This window comes from Euleptes europaea, chromosome 19 (genome assembly GCF_029931775.1).
Source record: "Euleptes europaea isolate rEulEur1 chromosome 19, rEulEur1.hap1, whole genome shotgun sequence".
NCBI classification, from domain to species: Eukaryota; Metazoa; Chordata; class Lepidosauria; order Squamata; family Sphaerodactylidae; genus Euleptes; species Euleptes europaea.
This window is the reverse complement of record NC_079330.1, coordinates 37,321,600-37,339,299: the sequence shown is the minus strand read 5'-3', so window position 1 is coordinate 37,339,299 and position 17,700 is coordinate 37,321,600. Positions and strand designations below refer to the sequence as shown.

Here is a 17,700-nt window from a genome sequence, read left to right as displayed (position 1 = left end):
CCAGAGACGTCCTGTAAGAGATTGCCACTGCGCCTGTACCAGTCCCCTCAAGCGGCAAACCTCTCGGGTCGTCCGGAAAAGTTCAGCGATTAAGTCTTGTAACAGAGTAGGGTCCTCTGAGAAGGGCTCCAGGGTAGTAGATCACCTGGAGAGCTGCACAGCTCCCATCCAAGTGGCAGGCGAACCCCCCTGGGCTCCAGCCTGGCTAGGAGAACGGTGAAGATGAGAGATAGCTGTCATAATGTCAGCCCTTGGCCCACAGAACCAGAAATCACCACAAAGTCATATAGAGTCCAAACAGATGGCTTTTACTGATCAAATAGGCATACAGTGCAAACGAATAAAATGACAGCTATGAGAGGCTCACTAGCTGGGAGATATTATAAGGCAGGAAAGGCGGGAGATTACACGCATGAATACAGTTTCCCAGGAGCTGAGTTCCCAGGCCTAGGTATGCGACCTTGGGGGGCAGACAATACAGCACAGAGACAGAGGCAATAACGAAACCGAGATAGCAGCCTGACAGTTATGCAAACACATTTTATTTATGAAGGCCCTGAAAAAACTGGGCACGTTACATAAGCTTGTGCAGAGGGAATGCTGTAGTATCTGTACTTGCAGAGTTAGACTGGAAATTTCAAGAAAGGAAAGGAGAGGAAAGTGATACAAAAGGAGCCCGTGCTCAAAATGAGACAAGAGAGAAAGATCTAAAGGAACCAGCATGAACATAAGGAAGTGGTGCGTACCCAAGTCAGACCATCGTTGGTCTGTCCTGCTCAGTCTGTTCTTTCTTCTAGGAACAGCTCTCATCCTATATGCCCTTTCTTCTAGGCAAGCTTCCAGCAGCAAGTGGGAAATTGTCCTGGGACCTGCTGTGTTGTGTGTGAGGGGCAATCTTCCATTCCTGATGGGAGCTTACAGGGTTACCTTCAAGTTCCACTCCCAGCAGCAAATGGGAGATGGTTCTGCAGGGATGTAAGAGGAGATGCCCCATTCCTGATGGGAGCAAATGGACTAAGCCAGACTGTAGACCTCAGCTAGAGTTGTTAGCCCAGCACTGGCACCCACTGGGAGATTGTTGGGGTCAAGGACTTACCTGATAGCCGTCGTGCCAACGTAACACCATAATTTCCAACATGAACTGGAAGTGAGATCATCATGTTGGAGACACTCTAGGATTCACCCAAAACTCTATGATTAAACCATGAAGTTTTGGGTGAATCCTACAGCATTGTGCCAACATAATGAATCACTTCCCATTCATGTTGGAAGTGACATTGCAGTGTTGGCATGATGCTGAATTGGCTCCCTCCATTTCCCCCCATCAGGCTTTCAAACAGTGGCAGGATATAGAAGATCTCAGCTGATGTTCAGTCAGGTTGGACATCAGCCTTTCCCTCAGCAGATGCATTTTAAGGCTCGGGTATATGCCAGGGGATCTGATCAAGGATCCTGAGGTGTCAAGAAACAAATGAGTTCCATACATGAATTATGTGGAGAAGTACTTCCTTTTGTCAGCCGTCGATCTGCTGTCTGTCAATTTCATTGGACACTCAAAGTTCTTGAATTATGGGGCGCTTTTTATCTGCATGTCCACATTTTTCCTCTGCTACATGGTGTCCCCATCTCTGCATGTGGCTGACAATGTAATTTCTCTTTTTGTCTAGAGTTGACCCATGACCTCGAAACAAAGGAACTGGAAGTCAGCCATCAAGGTAAGGTGGAATTTCTCTGTGCAATAACAGGTGAGAGAGGATTTCACATCCACAAAAACAAAGAGCATCCAGACGGAATTGGTGGCACCACAGTCAGACCTGTAGATCAGTTTAATCTACAATTACACAAGTAGTAAATTGGCAGTTTTACCTGAACCATTTAATATTTCACAAGGTGTGGGAAAATTAGATTTGCAATCCCCCCCTCATTTTTGCCTACGTAGGACTGAGAGAGCTACACAGCCATCCTGGGTCTCCTGCCCAAGGAGTCCTCTCTCCGCTCCCATAATTACAGTCTCTGTCTCTCTCTGTCTCTCTCTCTCTCTCTCTCTCTCTGTCTCTCTCTCTCTCTCTCTCTCCTCCTCCCCCTCTCCCTCTCCCCCCCCCTCTCTCCCCCTTTCTCTCTCTCTTCACCACAACAACTAGCTCGTCTTGATAAGAACGGGTACTCCAGAGGGCCGGTGCCTAGGAACCCTCTGCCACTTAAAGGAGCAGCTCCGCCTTTTCATCTCCCTCACCTTTTAGGCATATGTTTGAGGGGACTAGTGCACTTCCTTGTTGCACGCTCAGGGAGTGGGGATCAAACAGTGTTCCCTCTCCTTTCCACTTTTGGGATGTGTGATTGAAGAGGGCTTGGTGAAGATCACAGAGATCTGACAAACCATGTTCCAGATGTTCATAAATTTAGTAAGAAAATAAAACATGTGCACACCATAGTAAGCACAACAGACTGAGCAAGGACAAAAGAAGGCAATAAAACCACAGTCCCCTGACCCTAATTCTTACACTCCCCAAATGATGGAAAATTAGGATAGGCTATTAATACTGAGGGTGTTTATTATCCCTTCTTTTGCCCTCTCCTTACAGACCTGTCCTAAAAGGAAGGTCTGCTCCTTCCCCTTGCCCCCTTGAAGCTCTATAGTTTAGGCTCTATAGCTGGCTGTTGTATTTTGCATTTCTATGGGACTACATGCTTGGGAATTGAGTCATGCCCCCCTCTCTCCCCCCATCAGCCAGCAAAAGGACTTTGTAACCTATGATCCTGTACAGAGTGGAGGTCCAGTTTTAATGGACCTTGATGTCTGTACGTTTTGTGATATGCTAATTCTGGGGTGCAAAGGCCTTTCACCAGCCAGATGCATTGAAGTTTACATCAATGAATGCAAAAGGGTGGACAGACACCATCAACTTTGTTCTATTCCCCCATCCCGGCTTTTAGTGCAAAACCTACAGTGATCGCTTGACTTTGAGTGGAGGGCTTCTTGGAGTGGAAGGGGATTACTTAACCCTTTCCTTTCTGGCTGTTTGCTTAAAATGGGCCGCTCCCTCAACTGCTTATCCCCTGAAGACATGAGGATCTGATTGCCTGTAAAACAGAATGTAAGACTAGATGGAGCTAGACAAAGTCCCCCACCAAAGACTGCTAAGCAAACTTCATAGTCATGGGATAAGAGGACAAGTCCTCCTATGGTTTGAGAGCTGGCTGAAAAATAGGAAGCAGAGAGTAGGAATCAATGGTCAGTTCTCACAATGGCGGGATGTGAGCAGTGGGGTGCCTTAGGGATCTGTGTTGTGACTGGTGCTTTTCAACCTGTTCATCAATGACCTGGAGTTGGGGTTAAACAGTGAAGTAGCCAAGTTTGCAGATGACACCAAATTATTTAGGGTGGTTAAAACAAAATCGGACTGTGAAGAGCTCCGGAAGGATCTCTACATACTGAAAGAATGGGCATTAAAATGGCAAATGAGATTCAACATAAGTGTAAAGTGATGCATATTGGGGCAGAAAATCCCAACTTCACATATACACTGATGGGATCTATGCTGGCAGCAACAGACCAAGGGATCTTGGGGTGGTAGTGGATAGCTCAATGAAGATGTCAACCCAGTGTGCGGCTGCTGTAAAAAAGGCAAATTCCATGCTGGCCATAATTAGATGAGGAATAGAGAATAAAACTGCTGATATCATACTGCCCTTGTACAAATCTATGGTGAGACCACACTTGGAATACTTTGTACAGTTCTGGACACCACACCTAAAAAAGGATATTACAGAGCTTGAGAAGGTGCAGAAAAGAGCAACCAAAATGATTAGGGGACTAGAGCAACTGTCCGATGGGGAGCAGTTAGGACGCTTAGGGCTGTTTAGCTTGGAAAGAAGGCGGCTGAGGGGAGACATGATAGAGGTCTATAAAATTATGCATGGTTTGGAGAGTGGACGTTTTTCTCCCTCTCCCATAATACTAAAACGCGGGGTCATCTGCTAAAGCTGGAGGGTGAGAGATTCAAAACAGATAAAAGGAAGTATTTTTTCACACAACACATAGTTAAATTGTGGAACTCCCTGTCCCAGGATGTGGTGATGGCTGCCAGCTTGGAGGGCTTTAAGAGGGGAGTGGACATATTCATGGAGTAGAGGGGTATTCATGGCTATTAGTTGGAATGGATGCTGGTCATGCTGCATACCTGTTCTCTCTAGTATCAGAGGATCATGCCTATTATTTTGGGTGCGGTGGAACACAAGGCAGGATGGTGCTGCTGCAGTCGTCTTGTTTATGGCTTCCTAAAGGCACGTGGTTGGCCACTGGGTGAACAGACTGCTGGACTTGATGGGCCTGGGTCTGATCCAGCAGGGCCTTTCTTATGTTCTTATGAGCTTTGATCTGATCCAGCAGAGCTCTTCTTAGATGTTTTCTCCACTACTTCTCCCGTTGGGTGCTGAGTAGGGTTGTCAGGCAATACCTGGCAACCAGCGAGATTCTTCATGGAAGAATTTAAAAAAATTACAGCCTCGTGTAGTTACCGGACGTTTTTACAGGAAATGAAAAAGGGTAGCTCTATCTCTAGGTTTTACCATAGAAGGTGACTCCTAGAGCTACCCTTTGTCACTTCTGGTAAGAATTTCTGGTAAATACACAAGGCTGCATTTTTTTAATTCTTCCACAGCCGCTCCAAGTGGTGGTGGGCAACTGAACCAGGGGGTGGGGGATCCCTCTCCCCCAGCAGGGGCATGGCAGCCCTGGTGTGGAGAGACTGAGCCACTTTCTCCAGTACATGATGGGCTCTGGGCTGGGGTTGCCAGGCCTCCTGCTATGGTGGGACAACTTCTGCTGGCAAGTCTCTCTTCCCACTGCCACTTGGAGTGGTGGCGGGAGAAAAATACCCCCCCCCAAATCGCCATCAAGCCAACAGTGTCACATGTCACAGGGGAAGCCAGGGGACTGACATCACTTTCAGAAACACTTGGACATCGTTGGAAGTGGGACCCCCCCTGTGTTCTCTTCTCTCTTCCCCCCCCCGGGCTCCTGCAGGTTGCCAGACCATGTGTGGCAACCCTGACCCAGCCATGCCCGCTCCCAGCACCCCCTCGCTTGGGGCTTGGCACAGCCTGTGTTGCGAGGAGTCCAGAAAATGCCTTGTGTCGCCAGCGGAGGGCGCTCCAGGAGCAGCTGAAAAGTCCCCCTTTAGCAGCCCGCTTGGATCAGCTCCCAGCCATTGTGCCTTTCTGGCTCCTGCCAAGTCCGAAACCCGGGAGGGCCGGCCAGGATCTTTCTTAATCCTAGCCAGTCAGCATATGCCGGGAGGGTTTGGAAACAGAATGGATGCAAGATAGGACAGGCTTAGGAGCTGCGACTGCAAAACAGAGATGTGTTTGTTTGTCACCTGGGATAGATGTTTGCCTCTTCCGGCTCAGTTCCCAGCAACTGGCATCTGTGGTCTTCAGACCTCAGGTTGGGACCCCCAAGAAACCTCCAAGCTTCCTGGACTGTTTCAGGTTGGGAAAATGGCACAGGGATAAAGTCTGTAGCTCCTTCTCCATGTGCACAAGGGTCCTGATCCTGATTTGGCCCCTTACGCAGGGTGCTGCTTCCACGTCCCTCAGCAATCTTTTATGCCTGCCTTATGGCAAATTTTGAATTCTAAACTCCTAGGGGCAAGGATCTGTCTTCTTGTACCCTGTAAAGCATCGTACACAACTATAGAATAATAATTACCACAGTCACAGATTTTGGGGTAAGAGATACCGTAATCTGTGGTTGAAAAGTGAGTCTCTTTAGGCAGGCAGCATGACTAACGCACCAATCTCTCTGTGCCGTCTTTCTCTCACTCTTCCTCCAAAGTGCTTGGAGCAGACACAGCATTCTTTCCTCCATTTTATGCTCAAAATAATTCTAGAGGGTGGGTGACCTTAACAGGGTCTAGAGAGTCTTAGGTGACCTTAACAGCTCAGGTACACTTCCTCTTAATGTGGAGGCTCTGTTGACACATGTTCTCTGTGGTGCCCTTTTTGCACTTCACACACCTCCTCCCATATTGTGGAGAGAAGGTGGTCATGGCAGTGGTGGTTCTGGGGTGGGGGGGTCTCTGCTTTGCATCACGGAGACTATGGACATGCCAGAGTTAAGGACTGGTGAAGTTTGGAGTGACAGCAAGAGGGATGGAGAAATAGGAAAGAGAAACCCCACCCACCCACCCACCCCTGTGGGCCGGTGATCTTTCTCACCAGCAACACATCCTACCTCTTAGTGAGGAGGAGGAGCTCAGAGTCCCCCGAGGCCTCTCAGCGAAGGTGCGGCCGCTGGAGCAGGAAGGGCGTCTGAGGCCTGGAGGGGAAGCAGTAGGAAAGCTAAGGTGGGCGGAAGGTTGACGGAAGGCAGCCCCGACGAAGCGAGTGGCAGGTTCCCAAAAAGCACCCTCCCATTCTCCAGCCAAGCCCCAAACACGCCGAAGGAAAGAACATCGCCTGTGGACCGGATCCAGCTTGGTTTGCCAAGCAACGCCTTTCCACTGATAGGAGCACGACTTCCCCATGGCTCAAGTCCAGAAGTTGTTTTTGAATGCCAGGGACATAGAGATGTGCTCATGAGCATCCCAGAGCATACACAGACTTCTTTCTTTCTGCCCCGTGACGAACCAACAGGCCACCTCTGCACTGCCTGCTGCTGGGTTATTGGGATGAGGAATGTGGCTTGCAGCAGCTCTCGGGGATCTCAAGCCCAGGTTTCCCCCCATCATCTACTGCTCCGGTTGTCAATTCCAGCTTGGAAAATCCTGGAGGTTTGGGGGCAGAGGGGCGAGGGGAGGGATCTCAGCAGGGACGTTTCTTCCATAGGAGAAACCGGAATCCAGGACTGCCTGCCCTCTGGTGCCCTTTGGGACCTTGTGCTTCTCCTAGCCTCTGTGGAAGAGCGTACAGCAGGGTTCCCCAACAGGGTGCCCACCAAGAATTTTAAAAAGTGGGTGGGGCCAGGTAGGGCTTTTGCTCAGCCAGGCTTCTGATTGACTATTGGAGATTTGATTAGCTGTACAGATTTGATTAGCTGTACAGTCGGGGAGGTGACCCACGTAGGGTTGCCAGGTGCATGCCTGAAAAAACCCCGGAGACTTTGGGGGGCGGGGCATGGGGAAAAGGAGGTCGTCAACATCATTCCCAGCTATGTCCCATAATTGACGTCACAGATGCTCTAGGATTTTGCCAGTATCTATAGTAAAATCATAGATATCAGCAAACTCCTGGCATGTCTGTGTCCAGTTTTAGCTGGAAGTGACATTGGCACTTTGACAACTTACTTTTTCCTTTCCCCATTTTCTCCCATCATTCATTTGAGCAGGGAAGGGGGTGCTTCAGCAGGTTTGGCCTCCCCCCAGAAGTGGGCAAACGGCACCCCCAAGAATGCATTTCTCCAGCTGATAATGGTTGGTTGCCTTAGGAATCCATTTCCACTACCAACCCCAATTATTTTCTGGCTCAGAATGTACATTGAGCTTTTTGGTCAGCAAGGATCCCAGGAGGGTAACCGGGTTCATCTGATGCAGAAGTCTGGTGAAACTTTGTCAGCTGGCTAAGGTGAATTCAGCACAAGCTGCCATGAGTCAGAGTTCACTCCATCCAGGAGCTGCGGGAGGGGCACTTTCTGGGACGCCTGGTGTCCCTAATGAAGCACGCTGGAAAACGACATGTCTCAGGATCCCTGGCACACGGCATGAGGCGATGCCAGGCCACTATTCCAGGAGCCAGGGAGGGATGGAGGAACCATCACTACCGGCTGCCGCTATCAGTTGAGACCGGGGTGGGGTGGAGGGAGGACAGAGGACAGAGCTAGGGTTCCCAGGCATGGTGTGGCAGGCAGCGGGAGGTGGAGGGCCAGGGACACAGGGAGGCTACCGTCAGCAATGTCAGTCCTCTCTCGGAATCGCCAGAAACTACACTTTTACCATAGAGTTTCCATTGATTCCTAGAGAGGATTGATGTCACTTCCAGGGAAACGCATCATGCTGTCGGGCCAATGGCCATTGTTTGCTTGCTTGCTTGTTTTCTCCTGCGGCTGCTCAGAGAGGCAGCTGAGGCAGAAGATCCCCTCCCCTCACTGGGGGCTTGATAGCCTGAGACAGAGCTTGGAAGCTCATGGATGAGAGGTGGTGGATGGATTTAGGCTCCACTGTGCTCTTGGTGATGTTATTAGAGCCAGCACCGGGTGGTGGTTAGACCTGGGAGCCCCAAGTTCAGGTCCCCACATGGCTGTGGAAACCTGCTCGGTGATGCTGGGCCAGTTGTCCCCTCTCTGAACCTCCCCGACTGACCTTGCAGACTTGTGAGGGTAACGTGGGGAAATGGAGAATGATGCTTTGGGTCCCTCGCTGGGGAGAACAGTATCTAAATACGTACCTACTTACAGCTGCCGAGGGTCCTCCCAAAAACACGCCACTCCGCTCCAAACCACTTCTACAATGAAATGCAGCGCTGAGAAAGCTGTTGGCACTGACTCCGCACCTGGGTCAGCACCTGTGACAGCCGAGTGACTCAGCAGCGTCTCACCTCCCAAACAGAACAGGACTGGGCTGATGGCAAAGGGGGAGGCTGGCCAGCCAAATCAGCACATTTCTTGCACTGCCAGCATCCTTTGCTGTGCCAGAGGGCACCTGACTCGCAGGCCATGCCCTGTGTGGGGCAGCCCACCTTCCCCCCAACAGCCTCTTTTCAGTCTCTCAGCATCTTATGGGGCAGGACCTTCAGGATGCCATCAAACCATTGCTGCCTCTCCTGACGATTGTTCCAATGCTGCCCTTTCAGGACTCGTGATTAACGGGTTTCGCCCTGGTGGCAAAGCCTGGACCTTAGCCCTAGCATGGGGTCTCATTGAAGCTGGGCTGCACCCCTGTACGATCAGCTACGCATGGGTAACACCCCAGTTTAAACTGGGAGCCGTGCCGATGCAAAGTCCTACAGGAAAGGCCTTGCCAGCATCCTGCTTGAATTGGGCCCAAAAGGTGGTAGTTTAAAGGAGCTGAATGAACAGGAGTGCTAAAAGAAAGCGTCAGACGGGAAGTCACTTCAGGCAAGTTGGAGCACGGCTAATCCCTCAGCATGGATGGATTCACCCTACAGCAGCAGCAGCAGCAGCAGCACTGCTTTCCAGAGATTTGGTGAGGTGTTTGTGAAGAATACTGGAAGCGGCTGCCGGATGAGTGTCAATTCTCTCCGTTCTGTGAGGGTCGAATGTTGCTCTGCAGCTGTGCTGTGGTTCAGTTTAGTGTTAGACAGCAAAGAGATTGGCGGAGTTTTTTGGTCTCCAAGAAACAAGAACCATTCATTGATTGCAGTCTCAGAGCCAAATGAGACACAAGAGATACACAGTCATAGCTTCCAACTTTAAAGCAAAATCCAACAGCAAAAACCACGTAATAACTTCCATTAGGATCAAAATGACACAAAGCAGCATTCAAGCCTGGGAATTCTCCAGAACACTTCATGGGGGGGGGGGGGAGAAAATGGGGTCTCAAGTCCTGGTCTTAAGGAGGTTGCCCTTTTCAAAGAGTGGGGGCACGCGTGCCAAGAGCCTGCCAGCTGCAAGTATCAGGAGAGCAGCTACCCATGATCCTCCGGGGAGGCACTGTCATCTGTTGTCTAAAAGGGACAACCCAAATATTTTGCATGTGGATCAGGCAGTCCCTTAAAGAGCCCAATGGCTCCCCTCACCTGGTGGTGTTTTAAAGTGCCCGTTCCCAGCAGTGGCTGCCCAAATGGGGAGGTCATTATTGTTGGGGGTCACGGTAGGAGTCGGGGTCCACAGGGGCCAGCTGATCTTACCATCGCTTCTCACATAGATGCCAGCAGCTCTACAGGTTCAAAAAGCAGACAAGGCCTTTCACCTCACTGTTGTTGTTTTTTTACTTCATTTATACCCCACCTCTTCCTCCAAGGGAGATCCAAGAGGGCTGGACATCGTTCTCCTCTTCTCCATTTTATCCCCAACTGCCCTGTGTAGTCAGGTTGGACTGAGAGTGTGTGACGGGCCCAAGGGCCCCCAGCCAGCCAGCCTGCCAGCCAGATTCCAGGGCAGAGTGGAGATTTGAACCTGGGTCTCCAAGATTCTTACACAGCACCTTACCTCTAAACCACAGTGGCTGTCATCCAATGGCAATATCCATGGTCAGTGTCAGAATACATCCAAGTATGCAGGGCACAAACCTCCGAGCACAAAAATCCTGCACTTTATACAAGTCATTCCATGTAATGTGCGGAGTGGCCGTGACCAGGGTGGGGAGCGGGACCCCTCTTTGGGTGAATGAAAAGTGTTCCTTCTTGGACAGGACTAAAGCACCCACAAGTGTCAAGAACTAAGCCGTGAGTGAACAGGCGTGAAGCCACTCGGGACGGAGCTCTGCCCGGGACAAACTTCCCCAGGGAACGTCAAGGGGAGCTGGTGGAGCTCCCCTTGCATGTAATTGAGGGAGTACATTTGCCCGGCTGCCATGTTCATGTCGGAGATCACAGCATGCTTGCTCCCTGTGGGAACGGTGCGCTCCTCTTGGCTCCACCAATGCCAGCGACATGCTTGCTGGGGGAAAAGCCAAAAGGGCCACCAGAATTTTGTGTTCTGCTTCTTGAACAGCTGCCAGATGACTCCCCTGTTGGGAAACGCAGGAGGGTCTGAAAGGTCCCCCGCGTAATAGTGAGGCTGCAGAGGCGGCATCCTGTTTCCTTCAGGGAGGGGCAGCAGACCGCCGTGTCCACCTGCGGGCAGCTGGACACATTTTCTCCCGGGGGGGGGGGGGGTCCTGCAGAACTCATGCCCAGAGCCCCAGAAACCCTGGAGATGACCACTAGAAAAGGCTCTTGGACCAAGATGCAGCTAGGATTGCCAACTTCCAGGTGGTGGCTGGAGATCTCCTGCTATTACAACTGATCTCCAGGCGACAGAGAACAGTTCCCCTGGAGAAAATGGCCGCTTTGGAAGGTGGACCTCTTTGGCATTATGACCCATCAAAGTCTCTCCCCTCCCCAAACCCCGCCCTCCCCGGTCTCCACCCCCAGAATCTCCAGGCATTTCCTAACCCAGAGCAGGCAAACTTGAGGTGCACCTGTATAAAAGTGGATCTATATTGAGCGTGGATCGGGTGCAGCACGGCCTGGTGCTGTTTCCGTGGTTCTTTGGCGTGGACAGAGGAGTTGGAGGCAGCTCTGCCAGAGCAGCTCAGGTCAAATGACAGATAATGGATTGGTCAAGGGCCAGCATATGTGATGTCAGGAGAGATTTAACAGGGTAAAGCCAGGGAAATAAGGAGCAGGCGGCCGTGGCAGGGTGAGCGGAGGTCAGAAGACAGTTGGAGACTGGTGGAGGGATTGTGGATATAAGAGTCATCTGCTCTGGGAAAAAGAAAATGGCAATCTATCCCTAGGAAGCCTGAATTCTGGGATCAGATTAGACAATACGGGCAGGGCGCTGCTGCAGGTCGTTCACTTAGAGCTCAAGTACACTTTTGGAAAGGACAGGTGAGACTGTCGTGCTGAGGCTGCCCTGCTTCAGGTGGGGGAATCACGTGGCTGACTTTCCCCGGGTAGTTTAAGACAATTGAAAATGTGCGCATTGGGGGAAACCCTTCTAATGCTGGGCACTTTTGATGGTGACGGACAGACAGACAGACAGAAGTATCTGAAGAGGTGAGACGTGGCTCACAAGAGCTCACACCCCTGCCACAATTGCGGTTCGTCTTCCAGGTGCTGCTGGACTCTTGTTCTTTTCTACTGAGACAGACAGAAGAACAGATAGGTAATTTAAAATCTTACAGTCCTCCTAACATGGCATCAGGCTTGAGTGTGACCGAGGAACAGGGCCCAGTCAAAGGTTGGCAGTTTTTCAACAAAATTGGTTTGCTTTGGAAATTGAATTGAATTGTTTAAATTGGTTTGCTTTGGAAATTGAAAAAATAATTGTACCTTTAAGTTCTCAAAATTTCCACCAAGAATGAATGTATGAATCTACCAAATCAGACCATCAGAGCAGACGGCTAAGTCTTTTCTCACCCCATGAGGCCAGCCCCTCAGCTGGGTTGCGGATAGGGTTGCCAGCACTGGGTTGGGAAATACTTGGAGATTTTGGGGTGGAGCCTGAGGAGGGCAGGGTTTGGGCAGGGGAGGGGCTTCAGTGGGATATGCTGCCATCGAGCCCACCTTCCAAAGCAGCCATTTTTTCCCAGGTGAACTGATCTCTGTCACCTGGAGATCAGTTGTAATAGCGGGAGATCTCCAGCCACCACCTGGAAGTTGGCAATCCTAGTGGCAGAGCCTTCACTTGTGCGCTGTGAGCTCCCGTAGAGCCACTGTGGTTTTTGTTGGTTTGTGTAATGGATGAGGGGCCACACACTGCTTCTCGTCACAAGCAAACGGAGAGCCCCCACCCAGGACAAGGTGGGGTCATTTCATAGCAGCAAGGATTTGGGTTTGGTTTTTTTTTTTTTTTTTTTTTACTAAGGCAGGGCTCCTCCTCTTCCTGTCACATGACTTATGCCATATTGATTCCTGTCATAGGTTTGCAACTCAATGGGTCCCCGTGCTGCCAGCTGAAAGTGAAAGCTGGGCTCCAGGTCTGGCAATATCAACAGCTAGACGCTTCCCACCACCAGAGAAAGGTCATTTGCAGTACCCATGAGCCTTTAACCATACCAGGTCTTGAACTGAGAACTTTCTGCAGGCCAATGCGGACACGCTCCGACACCGAGCCCACGACCCTGATTTTGCATGAGAATTCTTACATTTGCTATAATCTTTTGCGGAACTATTGTAATTCTAGCAGTAAAGAAGACAACTCGCCTACTCTGTAGGGATTGTTAGGGAAAGGTTTGACAATAAAACAGCCAGTACAGCAATACCTGTCCATTTACCTGTGGCACACCTGTGTTACTGTGGTCATTTCTGGTTGTCTCAGTTCCCAAATCATATTACAGAGCTGGAAATGATACAGGAAACAAAATGATCAGACAACTGGATCTCATCCCTCCGAAGAAAGGCTACCTGAAGGTTTTTAAGCAGAGGCTAGATGGCCATCTGTCAGCAATGCTGATCCTATGACCTTGGGCAGTTCATGGGAGGGAGGGCATCTTGGGCATCTTCTGGGTATGGAGTAGGGGGTCACTGGGAGTGTGTGTGGGAGGTGGTTGTGAGTTTCCTGCATTGTGCAGGGAGTTGGACTAGATTACCCCGGTGGTCCCTTCCAGCTCTGTGATTCTATGTATCAATGTCTTTTTCTTTAGAAACAAGGCAAGGGTGGTGGGGGCAGACCGGATAGTTTATCAATGATGTCTGGTGCAGAGAAAATGGGCAGAGTGGTGGTTAGGAGTGTTGAAGTCAGGCTCTAGGAGACCCCGGTTCCGATCCCCACTCTGCCCAGGGAGCTCACCTGGTGACCCTGGGCCAGTCACTTGCTCTCGGCCTAACCAACTTGCAGGGTTGCCGTGTGGGTGAAATGGAAGATCTGTTCCTTGACACTGACAGCAAGGGGAAGGGTTAGCCAAAATGTACTGCCACTTTGCTAGTGTCCCAGAGCCCTATGTACTGTTCGGAAGGAAATGCCCCTCTTCTGAGCAATTGTGGGGAGCGTAATAACACTTCTGTCGTTTCACCTTTAGAAATTGTCGACCAGGAGCTGGAGGAGAAATGCACGGTCATGGAGGCCCAGCTGCAGGAGCAAGAAAAGGGCAATCTAGAGTTGCGGAAGGAGCTCAGGCACAAGGAGAGTTTGGTGGCCGCTCTGCGGTCCAGCCTGAGGAACAAAGAGAGGAAGTTCCTGGAAGAGCTGAAGAGGAGAAGCCACCGCGTGACCATCCTCAGCACAGAGCTCCAGAAGCAGACGGAGGCGGCCGCCTACCTCTCCTTCCAGTTGCATGCCACCAAACAGAAGCTTCACGGCTCCCGGCAGAGCGTCAAGCCTCTTTCTGACAGGCCTCCAGAGAAAACCTCCCTCCCTCCGCCTGCCAGCGAGGCAAGGCCCAAGAAACGGACCCAGAAGTCTCACTCTCGCAGACAAGCCATGGGCTCCTTCCACGGCAAGGGGGCCTTCAAAGACCCCTCATTCCGTGACCGGCTAAGCAGTTTTGAAGACACTGAGCCCATGCCTGACCCAGCCCTGTTTTTATACACTAAACGCCACCACGCCCTTGCCCACCATCAGAAGTCTGAGCCCAAGGCCACCTCCTCCACCAAAGCAGGGGCCGACCAGCTTGAGCCCACTGCCCCCCTCAAAGGTCTTCCAGCCAGCCCTCCCAGAAGCCAACGGAAAGGTCACCAAAGATCGTCCCGGCAGCCTTCGCAGAAACCGTCAGAACCCACAGGCAGGACTTTGGGGGAGTCTAGGCCTTCTTCCAAAGGGGATCAATGCAAAGAAAATGGAGCCAGAACCCACCATGAAAAAGATGTCGAGTAACTGCAAAATGGAGCGGAGGGGGGTTGGGACACGGTCGTTTTGAGATGGAACGCATCTTGGTCATCTTCTGGGCATGTAGTGGGGGTCACTGGGGGTGTGGGGGGAGGGTAGTTGCAAATTTCCTGCATTGTGCAGGGGGTTGGACTAGATGACCCTGGTGGTCCCTTCCAACTCTATGATTCTATGAGGTAGCTTTTCTAAAGAGGTTGCAAGTGCGGGCAGGTTTTTGCAAATGGGCTCCTAAATCGGGCCAGTTTTGAAAAAGTGCTCAGACCCCCCAGATGTGATCATGCTCCTTTCAGTTCTTCTAACACTGGAATATCTGTGCACTCTGCAGTGTTTTGTGCACTCTGCAGTGTTTTGTTCCTTCCTTTCTTTGGCACCTTTCCCTCCCTTCTATGTTGCCCATGCACATATGTATTTTAGGAAAACAATGCAAAAAAAGCAATCTTGTATGATTGCGTCAAGGTGGGTTTTTTGTGGGGGTACTTTACTGATGCACACGTGCACCGTTGATGGTGTGTAAAACACCACTCTAAAAGAATGTAACTCTAAGCCTTACAACCATTCCCAAGATTGCTTTTTTGCAGTATTTTATCAATATGTGAGTAATGTAAGGGAGCGAATATGGTGCAAAGGAACTGAATATGTACAGTGCTATATGCAAAATTTGGGAATTTTAAAAATGGAGAATTTTTAATCCATCAATTTTACTTTGGAAACAAAACAAAATAATTTGGAAATCCAGAATCTGTGGAGAAGTTCAAATGTGGAGAATTTCAGAAGCATCCCTAGAGTGTTATGGTCAGAGCTGACATGAATGTAGCAAATGTCATTTGTGGTCATAATGATGAACCTCAGTTGTACGACATTCAGCCAGGAGAATCGGAAAATTGAAAACCCCCCACACACACACACAGAGCAGGTTTTCATGCCTTGAGATTACAGCTTTGGGTGTTTTCCATTTTACATTCTGACATACTTTTCAAGCTTGGAGATTTAACATTTTGAACTCCTGATTTCAGTGGCAAAATGGCAGCTTTGGGGCTGAAATCGGTGTTTTGGCTAATACAGATGTGTGCAACTTTTTTCCGTTGAAGCAGCACTATTAGATGAGAGGCTATCAACTGGGAGAAGATGGCCACAGAGGCTGAATGTGTTGGGAAGGTTTTTTTTTAAATATATACTGGGGTGCTGGATACTTTGGGATCATCAAGAGTAGGCAGGGTATTCCGAAGGGGTACAAGACAACTGAGGAATAGATATTCGAGCACACGACAGCAGCTTCAAACATCAACTTAAAAGGCAGCTTAGGGTGGTGGTTGGATATGCAATGCAGGTTTAGCATCAGAGTTGGAAAGCTTCAGACCGGAACTGATCCAACTTGCTGTGGGCAGAGCTCATTGCAGGATATGGGGGGGGGGGGCTGCCTCAGGAATATTAGGTAGTGCTTTGAACGAGTCATACGGCTGGGTGAGCGGTGCTTAGCAAAAAACAAGCAAACCCTACATTTGGGGATATGAGATACAGATCTTCCATTTCTCTTTCTCTCTTTGGACTAGGAAGTATTTCTAATACTATATGAAATGTTTAGGTAAACTTTGTAATGGGGAGATTTACCAAACATTGAGACTTCTAATTTTTTGCCAGATAATAAATTTCTATAAATATTTGCCCCAAACAGAAGAGATGAGTCAAACCTGCCCATGTCATAATGTGGGGAGCAGCTAAATCATTCATTTTCTAAAAACTCTAGTAGGCATCATTTATGTATTGCATTTAAATCCCACCTTTCTTCCACTGTGGAATTTAAAGTGGCATTTATGAGTGTCCCAAGAAATGTTCAGTCCGGGCACTGAGCAGGTCCGGGCAGGCTTAACTTCAGCAAGGTGCCAAAGGGCCCAACGAGAGGCCAAATGGCCGCCACAAGCCATTTTACAGGCAGATGTGACACTGAGCAGCTAACGTGCCCGTGATTCAGCTGAGAAGTGTGGCATCGCAGATGGGAGGGCCTTCAGCCCCCCCCACCCCGGTACTGTTCTTTGGAGCCAAAATGGCTGCGGGGATCCCCGTTTGCCAAGTTGTGAGCTATTCAGTTCCCTGATACCACATCTGTCTGTAAAACTGGTGTGGGAACCCCACCCGTGACCTGTGGTAGATGCGACATCTAATTTGGCCCTTGGGTGTGCATATTCCGTTACTGCGGGAACCCAGATCACCAAGCGCCTGGGATATTTCCAGCCCTGCTCTCCAGTGTGGGGGTACTGAGTTCTTCTCTTTCTTACCACCAGTGTTAATATTGTGTCTGTGTATATGTAAATAAGATTAAGTAGGGAATGGATCATAAGAGGCAGAATTGCACATAACCTGTTTCACCAGCTGTGGCAAACAGGGCAAAATCCACCAGCCTATGTCTAGGTTAGAACTCCGCTAAATTCTGTGAGATTGGCGGATCTGGGTTTTCAGAGAACCTGGAAGAGTGTATGACAATCAAGAAGGATGTAAGGGTTAATCATATGTGTTTTTTAAATAGGGATTAAAATATTACAAGCAGGTCAATGCAGTCTGAAATATTCATTTTTAATGTTCAAGCTCATTGACTTATTTTTCTTCCTTCTATAATGATGCTGTGCTTAAGTGCAGGCAGTGCTTCAAAGTGCTCTTAGGGTGTATCCAGACAGATCTCTAAGCAGCTGCCTGGTATCTAGCAAAGAGGAGGGAGAGAATGAATGAAGTTGGAAGGACATGGTCATGCCTGGCTCACTCTTTGCATGCTATAGTTTTCTGATTCCATCTTCAGAATCCACTCACACATTAGTTTTTACATATTATTTTTTGTTTACTTCATTTATGCCCCAACTTTCTCCCCGGTGGGACCCAAAGCAGCTTACATTGTTCTCATTTCCAATCCTCACAACAACCTTGGCCCTCAATTTGCCCTCTTGAGTGCCACAAGGGTGGGGCCTTTGCCATCATGGCCCCGTCCTGGTGGAGTGCTTTGTCTGAGGAGACTTGTACCCTGTGGGACTTGTCTGCATTCCGCAAAGCATGTAAAACAGAGTTATTCCACTAACGTAATTTTGGTGGACTCTACCAAAAAGCTCATGATTTTTTTATGCCAAAAGCATTTGTTTGCTGAGTGCTGAGTTTTTTTATTTGATTTTATTGAAACTGAGGTGTTGTTATTATATTGCTATGTTGTTAGCTGCCCCAAGCTCCATTTTGGGGGAGGGACGAGATAAAAATCTAATAAAATAAATAGAAAAAGAAGAGTTGGTTTTTAT

At 49.5% G+C, this 17,700-nt stretch overlaps 1 protein-coding gene across 1 annotated transcript in view; it reads left to right on the top strand.

Moving 5' to 3' along the window:
- Nucleotides 1-14,416, top strand: part of CCDC92B (coiled-coil domain containing 92B) — a 49,980-nt gene extending 35,564 nt beyond the window's left edge. The window contains exons 2-3 of the mRNA XM_056865412.1: nucleotides 1,668-1,715; nucleotides 13,623-14,416. Coding sequence (XP_056721390.1) covers nucleotides 1,668-1,715; nucleotides 13,623-14,416 — 842 coding nt within the window. The remainder of the gene's footprint in view (nucleotides 1-1,667; nucleotides 1,716-13,622) is intronic.
- Nucleotides 14,417-17,700: the final 3,284 nt, after the last annotated feature.